The sequence below is a fragment of the Bufo bufo genome, chromosome 6 (assembly GCF_905171765.1).
Source record: "Bufo bufo chromosome 6, aBufBuf1.1, whole genome shotgun sequence".
Lineage (NCBI taxonomy): Eukaryota > Metazoa > Chordata > Amphibia > Anura > Bufonidae > Bufo > Bufo bufo.
Window position 1 is genome coordinate 177,325,838 of NC_053394.1, and position 16,268 is coordinate 177,342,105.

The 16,268-nt window shown below is 43.1% G+C and overlaps 1 protein-coding gene across 2 annotated transcripts; it reads left to right on the top strand.

The window, feature by feature from the left end:
- Positions 1-9,231: 9,231 nt before the first annotated feature.
- LOC121003408 (gastrula zinc finger protein XlCGF7.1-like) lies at positions 9,232-15,798 on the top strand. Of its 2 annotated transcripts, none has more exons than XM_040435252.1 (4): positions 9,232-9,289; positions 9,391-9,488; positions 9,617-9,710; positions 14,669-15,798. In XM_040435252.1, the coding sequence occupies exons 1-4, from the start codon at positions 9,256-9,258 to the stop codon at positions 15,391-15,393; spliced, it is 951 nt and encodes a 316-aa protein (XP_040291186.1). In that variant the 5' UTR covers positions 9,232-9,255; the 3' UTR covers positions 15,394-15,798. The 2 variants fall into 2 exon arrangements, with proteins under 2 accessions (XP_040291186.1, XP_040291187.1); XM_040435253.1 differs by having other exon boundaries at positions 14,672-15,798.
- Positions 15,799-16,268: the final 470 nt, after the last annotated feature.

The following is a 16,268-nucleotide window of genomic DNA, read 5'->3' on the forward strand; positions in this document are numbered from 1 at the left end:
GGTGGAAAGTGGGCAGGGTTTCAGCAAATCAAGCGCGCAATATCTCGGAAACCAAAGCGGCGCAAACGTTCATTTTTGCGGCACAAACCAGCACAAACGAATGGTGTATTTCTTTTTGAAATTTAAAAACATGGAGTGGAAAATGGGCGGGGTTTCAGCAAATCAAGCGTGCAATATCTCAGAAACCAAAGCGGCGCAAACGTTCATTTTTGCAGCACAAACGCAGTACAAACGAATGGTGTATTTCTTTTTGAAATTTAAAAACATGGGGTGGAAAGTGGGCGGGGTTTCAGCAAATCAAGTACGCAATATCTCGGACACCAAAGCGGCGCAAACGTTCATATTTGCAGCACAAACCAGCATAAACGCAGCACAAACGAATGGTGTATTTCTTTTTGACATTTAAGAACATGGGGTGGAAAGTGGGCGGGGCTTCATAAAAATCTAACGCGCAATATCTCAGGAACCGAATCGGCACAAACGTTCATTTTTGCGGCACAAACCAGCACAAACGCAGCACAAACGAATGGTGTATTTCTTTTTGAAATTTAAGAACATGGGGTGCCAACTTCACACAGGTCCAACAGACCTATCTATCACGATCAATGGCTGCACACTCTCCCCGGTCAACCAAGTCCGCTGCCTTGGAGTGACCTCGGATTCTGCCCTCTCCTTCAGACCGAACATCCAAGCCCTTTCCACCACCTGCCGCCTCCAACTCAAAAACATCTCCTGCATCCGCGCTTTCCTTAACTTTGAATCTGCGAAAATGCTTGTACATGCCCTCATCATCCGCCTAGACTACTGCAACATCCTCCTCTGTGGCCTTCCATCTAGCACTCTCGCACCCCTCCAATCTATCCTGCCCGACTAATCCACCTCTCACCCTGTTACTCCTCTGCCAATCCCTTCACTGGCTCCCCATTGCCCAGCGAATTCACTTCAAAGTACTAACAAATACATACAAGGCCGTCCATAACCTGTCCCCTCCCTACATCTCGGAGCTACTTTCCCGATACATCCCCACACGCAATCTCCGATCCTCACAAGACCTCCTTCTCTCCTCTCCTCTTAACACCTCTTCCCATAATCGCCTCCAAGATTTCTCCAGCGCATCCCCCATACTCTGGAACTCGCTACCCCAACATATCAGACTCACCTACAGTGGAATCCTTCAAAAGAAACCTGAAAACCCACCTCTTCAGACAAGCCTACAACCAGTGACCCTGCTGCCTCTATACCACCATGACCAGCTTCACCCGCACCTACTGTGTCCTTCTCCCATACCACGTAGATTGTAAGCCTTCACAGGCAGGGCCCTCTCTCCTTCTGTACCAGTCTGTAACTCGTCTTGTTCATGCTTAGTGCAATTGTCTGTATTATGTATGTATACCCCTTTTCATATGTACAGCGCTATGGAATGATTTTTGGGAGGCAAAGGGTCAAAAAATGGCTGTTTTGGCATTATTTAAATTCTTTACAGGATATAACTGAAGGGGTGGGTCATGTGATATTTTTATAGAGCAGGTTGTTACGGATGCAGTGATACCAAATATGTCTTTTTTCCAATAGCAAAAGCTTTAATGAGAGGAAATTTTTTGTTTTTATTTGAAACTTTATCTCCTTTTTTCCTAAAACTCTTCTTTTTTACTTGTTATTTTAGTCCCACTGGTCTGATTAGTGGTACAATGGATTACAATACACTGAACCTGTCAGTTTTGCAATGACAGTTCCCCTGAGACCCTGACGGGCTTCTACAACTAGCAGACACTTTGGAAACCTTGGCACACCACAATGTTTCCACTGACCCCAGATTAGAACCCTGGACCTGCCCCTGCATACATTACAAAGCTATGCGGCACAGATGTGGTGCCCACTGGGGGCGGATCACATGATCTCTGCAGCCTCTACAACACTCATGGGTGTAGAATCTAGAATGGAGTTGCCAGGTAACCTGACCTGTGACGTCACGTGACTAGATTATGACGTCCAGGAGGAGGACCTCCTTCTAACTACTCTGTTCTAGTCTTAACCATGTGATATCATCTCCTGAAAGGCAGCTATAGTTTTGGAGTACATTGCTATCTTCCTTCCTGCCCTTGTAATTGGGAAGGGGGCGCTTCGCTGTTTTTATGCGGCATGATAAGGTGTTGTAGTACCTTTTGTGTGCAATGGTTGCAGGACCTTTGATGATGTCATGATCATGTGATCAGTCACGTGTGGGAGGAGTCTCGGAGCCACATGACCAGGTAGTGTGAGGATGCTGCTTTTACAGATATTTTCTCGGTGTAGGACTCTGCGGTTGTGATAATTATGTAACGTGTGTCATGGGTGTCGCCATGCGGGCACAATACAGGCAGCTGTAGCGCAGCCCTGATTGTGACTGCCATTTTCTGCTGACCATTCCAGTTACAGGGAAAATATGTACTGGGGAGAAAATGTCCTCTAAAAGGATCCATTGCTGCAGGACAAGTTCTAAAAATCAGTTACAATGAAACAGATAATAATGAAAAGAAACAAGACTAAAATCATTTATAAAGAAAACGAATTTGCCTTCCTATCTCTCCCTGATGCCATGGAGGATGTTAACCCCTTCCTGCTCCACAGCACCTCGCCAGTGACCTCCATAGCGCCCCACCCCCTTAACAATGACCAGCATAGTGTCTCGCACCCTTTACAGCACCCTGCCCTCCTTTCTCCTCAGGATAGGTCATCCGTATCTGATCGGTAGGGCTCTGACACCCGCCAATAAGCTGTTTGGGAAGGCATTGACGCTCCTGTGAGCACCGCGGCCTTCTCTCTGCTTTTCCTAGGCCAGTGTCGCCACGTCCATCAGTCACATGGCCTTGGAGCAGCTCAGCCCCATTCGAGTGACTTTTGGGGAGAGAGATCTACTACAGAAGTTAGAAGATAAGCATTTAGGGTACATTCACATAACAAAAAAAACTGTGAAAAAATGTCTGTAAAAATGGGAAAACATTCCAATTAAAAACGCTCCCCTTCAAATGTATGGGGGTTGTCGGTCATATTTTTTGACAGCTGTTTTTCACAGGCCATGGTGGCATAATATGATTTTTTTTTTCTTCTCCAAGAATACTTCTCCTTTACAAGACAATGGTAGTCCCCTTGACCAATCAGCCACTTAAAAGAAGAGACGCAATGACTGAGAACATATTAAGCCTCACTCTGGACATCATCCACCTGCTGACTGGAGAGGTGATTTCTTATCTGTATTGATAGAAGGGGTGAAAGGTGTATATGATATTTATAGTATATTGATATATTTTTATACACAGGATTACACAGTAGTGAAGAAGACATCTGGGGAGTGTGTGACCTGCACGAGGGACCCCTATGTGTCAGACGTATGGAGCAGGACCCAAAACCTCTTTATGGGGTCTACATGTTACTCACTGATAGCTGAGAGGAACAATCACCAGAACATCCTTGAACTTACCAAGAAGATTATTCAACTGTTGACTGGAGAAGTAAGCACTGCTGGGCCATTATAAATCTGACTGGATAGTTTCCAACAACCCCTGATTTGCCAGGATTGTCTAGGGTAATCCTGGCAAATATTTGTCAATTGCTAGGCTGAAAAAAGTCATTTCCAGAGCATCTCCTACCAATGGTCAGTGACACAACATGGATGCCATTTGTGGTGTGTCAATAGTTTTCACAGACCCACAGACTTCAGTGGTATTGTTTGGGCCACATCAAGAACCAAAGTTAGGGCCTGTCTCCATTGTTTTTCCACTGGCCTTTGGTCAGTGGAAAACCACTGATGTGTAAATAAACACATTCAAATCAATGGATACATGATTCAGTGACCTGTGAATGAGGCCTAAAGGAGTTTATACGTCTTCAACAGGTCATCTTAGGGTATTATATTGCCATTTTCATAGCTATATAATTTATAAATTTGTTTTAGTCAGTTTTGCTCCCAGACTTTTCTGATCTGTGCTGGGACGGTTGGTCGTAATCTAGGAAGGCCTCTGAAATTTAAATATTTAGCAAAGTAGCATATGCAATTTTAAAAGGGTTCTCCCATTATAACAACGTATCCGCTGTCCACAGGATAGGTGATAATTGTCTGATCAACAAAAGTCAAGAGAATGGGGGCTGCGTTCCCCTGTCTGAAATGATCTGTGTCCCTCGCTCCAGAGTCTTTCGGAGAGACTGAGGGTAGGCCATCAATATGAAAGTCTCGGAAAACCCCTTTAATGTATTAGGCTATATTAGATTTTGCTCTTCCTTCTTGATCACATACCTATCACCATTTTCTCAACCAATTACACGTATATCTCCTCATACGAGCCAAGTTATATGCCTGAATGATTGGGACAGCTAAGTCCCCCTCACATTTCATAGGTACTTTGTCTCTCCATATACATTTATTTATGGTTTTGATATTTTTTTCTATTCATCAACAGATGAAAGTTCTGCATAAGGGGGGCATAGTAAAAGGAATAACAGAGTGGAATACCTATAGACTTTAACAGGAAAGTGGAAAGTGCCCATAGAGAATAATGAACCAGAGTGGAATGCCCATAGAGAATAATGGAAATGTAATTGAATTCGAGACAAAACCATTTGACATATCTAATAATTATTTAGCAGACATACTCTCCAAATTCAGTGGAATTATTTAATGTTCACATTAAGTGGAATTGTCACTGTTTTCTGCAGAATGACGAGGGTGAATGACACAATGGAATGCCCATAGCCTATAATGGGAAGTAAAATATGAGTTTTTTTGCAGGTAAATCTGTGTTATGTAGGAAATTAACCTTCACTGCAATTGTTCCCTGGGTAGAGTAGCATATTGTAAAATGAAAATGACCTTGGATTATAACCGTTTTCTGTAGAATGCAAAGGTGAGTGACATAATGGAATGCCCATAGACTATAATGGGAAGCAAAATTTGATTTGGAGTCTGAACCATGTAACATATCAAGTAAATCTTTAGCAGGCTTACTGTTCAAGTTCAGTGGGATTATTTAAAATTGAGATTAAGTGGGATTATCATTGGTTTCTATGAAATGACAAGGGGAATGACACAATGGAATGCCCATAGACTATAATGGGAAGTTAACTATGAGCTCATTTGCAGGTAAATCTGTGTTATGTAGGACATTAACTTTTACCGCAAGTCTTCCCTGGGTAGAGTAGCACATTATAAAATGAAAATTACCTTGGATTATAACTGTTTTCTATAGAGTGACTGAACATAACGTCAAATCTATGGCCATTCCGTTTGGCTTCATTATAGTCTATGGGAATTCTTGGTGTCATTCACACTAGTCATTCCATTGGAAATAATGATAATCCCACCGAATCTCAATTTAGATCAATGCTACTGTGCTTGGAGAGTATGCCTGCTAAAGATTTATTTGATGTGTCATATGGTTCTCGTCTCCATGGCCCATCTTTCTTCCCATTATAGTCTATGGGCATTCCATTGTGCTATTCACCTGTCATTCCATATAAAACAGGAAAAATCAAAAGTTATTTCAATTGTAAAATATGTTACTATTTACGGGGAAGATCTGTGGTAAAGGATATGTTGATATTTTTTTCAGATTTCCCTACAAATTTTCTGATACTTTGCTTCCCATTATTCTCTATGGGCATTCCGTTTGGCTTCATTATAGTCTATGGGCATTCTCTTCCCCTGTCAAAGTCTATAGGCATTCCATTCTGTCATTTCTTTTAGTATGCCCCTGCATAAGGTGCAGAAGCCTACTAGGCTTATCATCAGTGGCGTACCTGGGGAGGGGCGGTGGTCCGTCCTGGGTACAGGGAGGTGCTGCTGTGCCTGCCTGCCTCCAGGCAGCAAACTGGGAGAGAGTTTTGAAATCAGAGGCAGCCGGCAGCTTCTGACTCAGAGTCTAGCAGTGCATCCTGCCATTGCCATTCTTTGAAGCAGCGCCCGGCCTAATGTCTCTGCAAGGAAGGAGAGCTGTGATTCTTTTAGGAGAAAGGACCTTTGATGACATCATCACCATGTGACCAGTAACATATCGATATTACTGGTCACATGTCTATGACGTAATCAAAGGTCCTTTCTCTCTACCAGGAGTGTTGCTGCAGGAGAAGTTTGCCATAATTGTGGAGCTTTTGTTTGTGAAGATTCAATCAGGAAAAGGTGACGGGAGCTGTTGTGTTGTTATACTGTAAGCTACTGTATAGCGAGGGGTGCTGTATACTGTCGGATGCTATACTGCTCTACTCTATACTGTGGGGTGCTGTATATTGTGCACTGCTATACTGCTCTACTGTATACCTTGGGGTGCTATACTGCTCTTCTATATACTGTGGGGTGCTATACTGTATGCTATAGGATGCTATATTGCATACTGTGGGGTGCTATACTATATATTGCATACTGTGGGGTACTGTATACTATAGTGTGCTTTACTGCATACTGTGGGGTGCTGTATACTATAGGGTGCTATACTGCATACTGTGGGGTACTGTATACTATAGGGTGCTCTACTGCATACTGTGGGCTGCTGTATACTATGTATTGCATACTGTGGGGTACTGTATACTGTGCGGTGTTGTATACTATAGGGTATTACACTGTATACGGCAGAGTGTTGTACGCTATACACTATGAGGGGCTGGGGGTGTTATACGATAGACGTCAATTCAACAAATCTGACCTAGATAAATGAAGGGTATTAGGTTCTCCTAAATAAAAAAACTGGCCCCCCTACGGCTGATAGCCCCCAATTTACATTTATCCTCCTAATAATTCCACTCTATTTCATTAAAAGTCCTCCGACCACTAAACACCGGCGAGCTATCGTAGTGTATTATTTTGCGTTCACTCCTGCACCAGGGATGCGGTTCTGTGCACTGTCACCACTCGTCCCTCTATTGCTTCCTTTTCATTGATTATTCGCATTGATTATATGGTTTAGGTTCAGCATTGACGATAGCCATCCTCTACAATCGCTTCAGACGATGCCCCATAATGTTTGCCAGATCCCTGGCATCCTCAGGTGTAATGGGCAACGACACTACATACCTGGCATAGTTTTCTTTAATATTTACTATAAAAAAATAAACATGGGGCACAACGTGAAAGAGGGGACGGTCAGGACAAATAGACAGAGGAGGCCCAAGATGGTTAAACGGCCCCCAGCCGCCCCGACACTGCCGCCGAGCTGAGCCTCCAAAAAGCACTGTGTTGTGTGGCAGTTAGGAGTGGTGCAGACAGTCACTGTGGCACTGTGGTGTGTGGCAGGAGTGGTGCAGACAGTCACTGTAGCACTGTGGTGTGTGGCAGTTAGGAGTGGTGCAGACAGTCACTGTGGCACTGTGGTGTGTGGCAGGAGTGGTGCAGACAGTCACTGTGGCACTGTGGTGTGTGGCAGTTAGGAGTGGTGCAGACAGTCACAGTGGCGCTGTGGTGTGTGGCAGTTAGGAGTGGTGCAGATAGTCATAGTAGCACTGTGGTGTGTGGCAGTTAGGAGTGGTGCAGACAGTCACTGTGGTGTGTGGCAGTTAGGACTGGTGCAGACAGTCACAGTGGCGCTGTGGTGTGTGGCAGTTAGGAGTGGTGCAGACAGGCACTGTGGCACTGTGGTGTGTGGCAGTTAGGAGTGGTGCAGACAGTCACTGTGGCGCTGTGGTGTGTGGCAGTTAGGAGTGGTGCAGACAGTCACTGTGGCGCTGTGGTGTGTGGCAGTTAGGAGTGGTGCAGACAGGCACTGTGGCACTGTGGTGTGTGGCAGTTAGGAGTGGTGCAGACAGGCACTGTGGCACTGTGGTGTGTGGCAGTTAGGAGTGGTGCAGACAGGCACTGTGGCACTGTGGTGTGTGGCAGTTAGGAGTGGTGCAGACAGGCACTGTGGCACTGTGGTGTGTGGCAGTTAGGAGTGGTGCAGACAGGCACTGTGGCACTGTGGTGTGTGGCAGTTAGGAGTGGTGCAGACAGTCACTGTGGCGCTGTGGTGTGTGGCAGTTAGGAGTGGTGCAGACAGTCATAGTGGCACTGTGGTGTGTGGCAGTTAGGAGTGGTGCAGACAGTCACTGTGGCGCTGTGGTGTGTGGCAGTTAGGAGTGGTGCAGACAGTCACTGTGGTGTGTGGCAGTTAGGACTGGTGCAGACAGTCACTGTGGCACTGTGGTGTGTGGCAGTTAGGAGTGGTGCAGACAGGCACTGTGGCAGAACAGTGTGCAGGCAAGAGACTGCAGACTAGACAGACTAGAGAGGTATTTTTTCAGTTAAGGGCCTTGCTGCCTTGAATTTTCAATGGGGAAGGAGGGGTGTTGAGGAGTCACCAGGCTGCTGCCAGCCAGTGCCAGGGCAGAAATTTACAAGGCGCCCAAATATGAATGGGAAAGGACCAGGCTTATTAACCTGTAGGATACCAGTGCCGTACCTATACGGTGCTGCAGGACATGACTTGAGTCCCAGCGCTGTACAGGTATGGCGGGCTGATCAGGCAGGTGCAGGAGCTGTGCCGTCCGATCAGTGGCACAGGTCTGGCTGTCACTGACATCTGAGCCCCTGCTACCAGGGCAGGGTGCATCGGCATCAGGGAAAACTCCAGCCCGCTCTATAAAAATATAACATGATCCATCCCGTCAGGTGAACCTGTAAAAAAAAAAATATATAAACGCTGTGCAAAAACAGCCGTTTTTTCTTCACCTTCCCTAACATAATGTGTAATACCAAGCTTACATTGTATTTTCATGGTGACAGATTCCCTTAAAATTTTCAATTATGAGCAATTTTCTGTTTACTAGCGATAAAATTTTTTATTTCAAACAAAAAAAATATTTCAGTATATTTAAATGTAAAAATAAAGTTTCTTATGGTTTCGGCGGGGGGAAGGGGGGTGCCAGAGAAAGTACCCGCCCCGGGTGCCAAATACCCTAGGCACGCCATTGTTTATCATTATTAATAGACTGTGTTGGCCTGTCATGGACATTGGGAGTTCTGTCCAGCCTATCAATCCATTGTTTAGCTTATTTATAATGCGAGTGTAGTTATGCTGATATCGCTTTTTTAATTTACTCTAGTTATATACCTCTCTCTATACTGTTCTCAGTGAGAATATATTATATTCTAATATATTATAAGAAACCTCACCCCATTGCAAGCCATTGGCAATTATGCTGCATGATGACTAAAATGTTGTGTTTCAGGTTCTTATAAGGAGTCAGGATGTCACTGTCTATTTCTCCATGGAGGAGTGGGAGTATTTAGAAGAACACAAGGATCTGTACAAGGACGTCATGATGGAGAACCACCAGCCTCTCCTATCACTGGGTAAAAGGCTTTTATCTATTGTAAAGGGTAGATCATTTTTGATTGTCAACCATCATCTCATACTTACAGAGTATTCGGCTACTGTATGTCTCCTCCTATAGATGACCCCAGTAAGAAAAACATACCAGTAAGATGTGCCAGTCCTCTCCATTCACAGGATTATCCAGCAGAAAATCCTTATGTCTCACTGGATCATCCGGTAGGGGAAATTGAGGTTTACTGTTTATTACCGTATATAAGTGTAATATTCATTAAAGATTAAATATTTGACTAGCTTTCTCCAGTAGTCTTGTCAGTGATTTTTATTTGTTCCACATGTTGAATCAGAGTCAAGACCGGATTAATATTAAAGCTGAACTCCCAAAAGAAGAGGAGATGTATACGAGGGGACGCCAAGAGTGTAAGCAGGAAGAAATGCGTGGTGAGTAATTCTCACTCAGTAAAGGAATTAAATCAGCTGTGGTGTCAGCTATAGTGCCCCCGTCTGCCTCCATCACATACCACAGAGAGTCTATTAATTCCTTAAAGGGGTTTGTGCTTTAAACTGCAGCAAAAAACCTAGACTAGTCTATTATTTTTCAGTTTCAGTCCTCTGCTACCCCAAACAAATCCTGTTTTCAGAATTTCATTAGTGTTTCGCAATTAATATGATTTTATTCAGCACAGCAGAGATTGACAAACGTTCTTTCTAGTGAGGAGCGAACTTGTGTTTCAGGTTCAGCGTACAAGGTTCAGATTGGGGTTATCTAAGAATTCTGTTATGTATTCCTCTACCACGGACCATACCTTATGGATTCCACTACCACGGACCATAACGGAATTCTTAGATAACCCGAAACCTTGTACACACAAGTTCGCTCATGCCTAGTTCTTTCCATTGGATATTTTGCAAATCTTGACCTGCAGTTACAGGGGTTGAACTCTCCTTTACAAGTGATGGCCTATCCTCAGCAGAGGCCATCACTATCTGATTATCAGGGGTCTGACATCTGGCACCTCCACTGATCAACTATTCTGCAGCACCACTTGATCTGGACATCTACATTCATTGTACAGTGGACAGAGCTGGTTACTGAAGCACTGCTCTCAATCACTTCAGCACTGCGGTAACCAGTTTTGACCACTGCACAATGGATGGAGCTGTGTTGTGCTGTTGTGCTTCTATTGCAGAACAGCTAATTGGCAGACACCCAAAGATCGCATAGTGATGGCCTGTCCTTAGGATAGGCTATCACTTGTAAAGGAGTGGACAACACCTTCAACGACAGTAGTTAAGAAACTGAAGGTTAAGTTGTAACTTGGAACCAGTGGCTTTACTGAATTCGTATGGAGCAACAAGCTTAGTGGTTACATGAGCCTGAGGGTATATGGCTCACATGGCATTATCTCCCTTTCACAGGCCACTTGTGATCTCACCAGTAACAGTATACATCCTACACACAGCACAGATACTTAGAACGTATAACCCGCAATTGTGCATATATTAGTTAAAACACATTGCAAGGTTTTTCACATATAAAACTGTTTCATATTTACTTGAAATAACATGTCGCATAACTATCACATTACTTGCGTTCTCACTGTAATGGGATTCTCCAGAGTTTAACCTGCCTGTAGCATAGGTTATCAATGTCAGATTGGTGGGGGCTTCTGTTGTATAGTGCACTGAGCTGTGCAGTTCCGGTGCCTATTTCCAATGCTGTATCTACTCCTGAACAGCTGATCAACGGGGGTGCAAAGTGTCAGATACCTGTCGATCTGATATTCATGACCTATTCTAAGGATAGGTCATCAGTTGTTAAAACCTGGAGAACCCTTTTAACAGTCTCAACAGTTCAACATGAGTGATATAGCCACTCCAGATGAGCAAATCGAAGCTGATGAAATGGAATTCGTTCCAAATTTCAGGAAAAATTTGATTCGCACTGAATGCGAATTTCCTTGAGCTTCGTGGTAACGAATCGCATTATTTCCTAAAATTGCTGCTGCACGTGTGAGGACATGGAGAAAGGAACTCTGGGAAGGCAAGATCACCCATATTGCCATGCATACAGCCAATCAGCAGCCAGCCAGCCCTGTGATGTCACAGCCCTATAAATAGTGCAGCCATCTAAGATTCTGCCATTTACCAGTGTACTTAGTGCAGGGAGAGACAGTGTTATAAAAAAAACTATTTACAAGTGCAGGGAAAGATTATTCAAGGTGTAGGGAAAGGATAGGGAGAAATCATTCCACAGCATTTATGTTGAACAGTGTTCAGTAGGGGAGGTTACAGCCTGCGCAAAAGGGACATTCCTATTACACCTTCCAGCACTAACTGGGGATCCAAATTGCCATTATACAACTCTGTAATTCCAGCAAACCGTTTTTATTGGATGCACGTACTAATTGATACAGGCATTAACGAGGTTTATTACAAGGCAATATTTCTACGTCGTATTTTCCCTTGTGCGGTACAGTTATCTTTTGTAAATCTTTTTGTAAATCTTTGGGGTGTTTTCGCGTAAAAAGAAAAAATATATTAGCCGCTCAGCGTTGCAGCTATTTCTTGTAAAGCCTTTTGTGGGGTGTTTTAGCGTAAAAAGAAAAAATATATTTGCCGCTCAGTGGTGCAGCTATTTATTGTAAAGCCTTTTGTAGGGGGTTTTAGCGTAAAAAGAAAAAATATATTTGCCGCTCAGTGGTGCAGCTATTTATTGTAAAGCCTTTTGTGGGGAGTTTTCGCGTAAAAAGAAAAAATATATTTGCCGCTTAGCGGTGCAGTTATATGTTTAAAAAACCTTTTTTGCGTGTATTAGTGGAAAACGGAAAAATATTTTTGCCAGTCAGCGGTGCAGTAATATATTCTAAAGCCCAGTTTGCAGTGTATTAGTGGCGAAATAAAAATATATTCACCGTTCAGCGTTGCACTTATCTGTTGAAAAGCTTTTTGTGTCAAAGTAGAAAAAAATTAGGGCCTAATTGCCGTTCTGCAGTGCAGTGAAATATTCTAAAGCCCAGTTTGCCAAGTATTACTGGCGAAATAAAAATGTATTCGCCATTCAGCGTTGCACTTAGCTGTTGAAAAGCCTTTTGTGTAAAAGTATAAAAAAAATTGGGCCTAATTGCTGTTCTGCGGTGCAGTGAAATATTCTAAAGCCCAGTTTGCCATGTATTACTAGCGAAATAAAAATATATTCGCCGTTCAGCATTGCACTTATCTGTTGAAAAGCCTTTTGTGTTGTGTAAAAGTAGAAAAAAATTAGGGCCTATTTGCCGTTCAGCGGTGCAGTTATATATTCTAAAGCCCTTTTTGCGGTATGGACTGAATTACGTAGTGGTGAAATTTTTTATGTCAAACAGTTTTTTGGGGGGAAAATTGATGGGTGATTGCAGACTTTGTTCTGTATGAACCGATGTTATATGTTGAAAAGCCTTTAGTGTAGTGTAGCCTTTAGTGTGACTCCGTTCGCCCAGGCAAAGCAGGTGCAGAACAGCGTGAGAGTGATGAGAGGGGTCGCACATGGCTTGCATACACTACATGCCTCCAACATAATTCTTGGATCTCTACATGAAAATAATGTATTTGCTGTAAATCGTGAGAGGGGCATAGTTGGGACATTGACTTCACAAGAGATACAGAGCAACAGAGTTCAGCCACCTCTATTTGCTTCCCGCTGTTTACTGCTCCTGAATTAAAATTGGGGCAACCAGCTTCAGCTTCCTCTGATGTGTATGCCTACGGAGTCTTTTTATTATGGCTTTGCACAGGGAGCAAGAATGTTATGCACAATTCTGATGGAACTCCTGATCTTAAGAAACTGGACTTGGACTCCAAAGCATAGGCTCTCCTGTCATGTCTCGTGTGCTGTGGAGATCGAATGCACATGAATATTTTCAGCTTACTGAAGCTGCTTGATTTAACCCTTTAAGGACCAGCGCCGTACATGTACGGCGGGCTGATCAGGCAGGTGCAGGAACTGCACCCACCCAATCAGCGCAGGGGCCCGGAAGTCACTGATAACATAAATATTTTCAACTTACTGAAGCTGCTTGATTTAATTGTGAATAGATGGTAAGGGCAAAGTCTGCTGGTGTGTTGTCATCAGCATCTTCATTATGTTGGCTGCTGGACCCGCGACGACGTAATTCGGTCCATACAGCAAAAGGAGGTCTACAATCACACATAAATTTTCCAGAAAAAAGCCTGTTTCACATAAAAAATTTCAACAATGAAAGGATAATGGAATTCGGTTAATTCGGTTATTATTGACGGATCAGAGGAAGGGCAAAATAATCAGTGACGTCAACACAAACTTACTGCTGACACCCTCTCCATGCTGTCAGAGGGCTCTAGTTGTATAAGCGTTTAATAGAACAGGTTCTGTAGACATCTATGTGCAATTAGCTGATGACGGTGTAAAAGGAGTGCACTTCTTCTTGACGCTAACATCGACCTGTAAGGCTGAGTTCACACTTGAGTTATTTGGTCAGTTTTGGCCCCATAACTGCCCAAATAAGTGAAGTGTGCAGTGATTATAAGAGCGACGCCTGTCATCTGCATGTCATACGGACTCACAGTATTATTTCACTACCACAGCAGACTCCTTATGCGTGTTACTGCAAGGCACAGTGTTCTACACCACTATAAAGGCTCTCTGCAGACAGGAAATAGCCATTTTTTTACGTAACGTGCCGCGAGTTTCGAACAGAATTTTTCCCCAAAAATCGGGCGACCAGGCGAATCAACTTTTTTTAAACTTCGCTCATCTCTAATAGCCACCATAACAGGGTCAACTGTAACCCATAACATTGGTGCATGAACTGAGCAAGACATTCAAAGGATTAATTTTCTTGTAGGAGGGGGGTACAACAGTTTCAGCCTTCTTAAAAGAATGTACAGAAAAGTGTCAAAATTCTATAGAGTTCCACCTTGTGATTGTGGTATAAAAGCTGGAGGTCTTGCCATGTTGCCATATTATCTTGGCAGTGCCTGTTTGTAACTTTAAAAGGGTTGTCTACCCCCACTGCAGTTATGGATATGGCACGGATACTGCTAGGAACTGGGGTAGATTTCAGTTTTAATTTATGCTAGTTTTCTGACATAAATATATGTAAATTAGTTAGCCTGCTTAGACCATGTCCCTTCACGCCACTTTTCAGAAAAAGGGCGAGTGTTTGTGCAAACTGGGGCATGTGCAAAAATATGCTACTTTTTGGTGCCACCATTCTCGTGTAGGGACTTTTATGTGGCTTGGCATCAGCTGCCTGGCACTGTCTTCTTGTCTGCCAAAATTCATCTTGTCATCTACCAACACTCTCTAGTTGCTTAGCTGTTTATCAGTTATTTAGTAGTGGTAAAATTTGTTCTGGTATCCTAACATGTGATTCTACTTCCAGCAGATGATTGTCATGAACTATCAGAAGGATATCTCTTATTTCCATATTATGAAGCAGAACCTAAATATATCCCTCACCAACCTTTTCCTGAAAACTCCATTGCTCCAGATATAACCTTGATCCTTCACAGCGGGGAGCTGTCATCTGATTCAACTAACCACAAGGAACCTTCATCTGATCAATCTCAGATTTCTAAGCCGAATGCAAGTCATAGAGGGGGTAAAATATTTACATGTTCTGAATGTGGGAGACATTATAAAACTATCTCTAATCTTTCCGTGCACATGAGAATGCACAGAAATGAAAGACCATTTGCATGTTCAGAATGTGGGAAATGTTTTACCAAGAAATCAATTCTTGTTGATCATCACAAAGTTCACACAGGTGAGAAGCCGTTTTCATGTTCAGAATGTGAAAAATGTTTTACCAAGAAATCAGCTGTTGTTGAACACCAGAGAAGTCACACCGGAGAAAGGCCATTTTCATGTTTGGAATGTGGGAAATGTTTTTCTAGGAAATCTATTCTGGTTGAACATCAACGAATTCATACAGGGAAGAAGCCGTTTTCATGTCCAGAATGTAAGAAATGTTTTATGGCCAAACATCATCTTGAGAGACATCAAATAACTCACACAGGAGAGAAGCCATTTTCATGTTCAGCATGTGGGAGATCGTTCACTAGGAAATGGCTCCTTGAGAGACATATCAGAACTCACATAGAGTAGAATCAATATTTAAAATTGAGAAACAGTTTTTGATCAGAAATGAGATTTTGCTGAACAACATAGACCTCACACAGTGAGGAAGTCATAAAGTTCAGACTGTAAAAACTGTTTAGCTCACATGGAGGGGCAGTTATTACATGTTCGCCAGGGGTATTTTACACAGAAATGTGTAACTTTTTTCCATTTTACATTGCTCTAGACACTTAAAAAAAAAAGGGTGGGACACAGCCTGGTTTATGCCATAAATTCTCAGCTATGAACTGGCATAGGTTTGATTTCTAGCATACAGACTGCTAAAAGATGTGTCAAATTTATTAAGAAGACTGCTCCTCTTAATGTGGTTCTCCAGGAAAGATAAAAATGAAAATACTGAAAAAAACATCTTATTATAAATAAACTCCTGAATGTCTTTAGTTATTTATAATGGCTAATTTTGTCTAGGGAATAATCAGTGTAGTTAAAATGGCCGCTCTCAGATTTATGAGCATGGAATCCATCCTCCTAATGACATTTGCAGGACGGCTTGTAAGAACATACAGAGCACAGAGCAGGAACCCTATGTAAACTCTGGTCTCTGCTACTATAAGCACTGTGAAGCTCTATATTATGTGCAGATGTCGGCTGAGATAAGGGCTCAGCTGTGTCCGAGTGCCTCAGAGCTCTCCTCACCTCATACTCGCAAGCTGAAGTGTAGGAATGACGACTAGACACACTGCTGTGGGGGAGGAGTGTCGTTAGAAAACACTTCAGCTTGTGTGTTCGAGGTGAGGTGACTTCAGCTCTCTTCTGAATCGGACACATAGGCACTTATCTCAGCTGTCTGCACATAATTTCATGCTACACAGTGCTCATATAGGCAGAGAATGAAGCTTGCA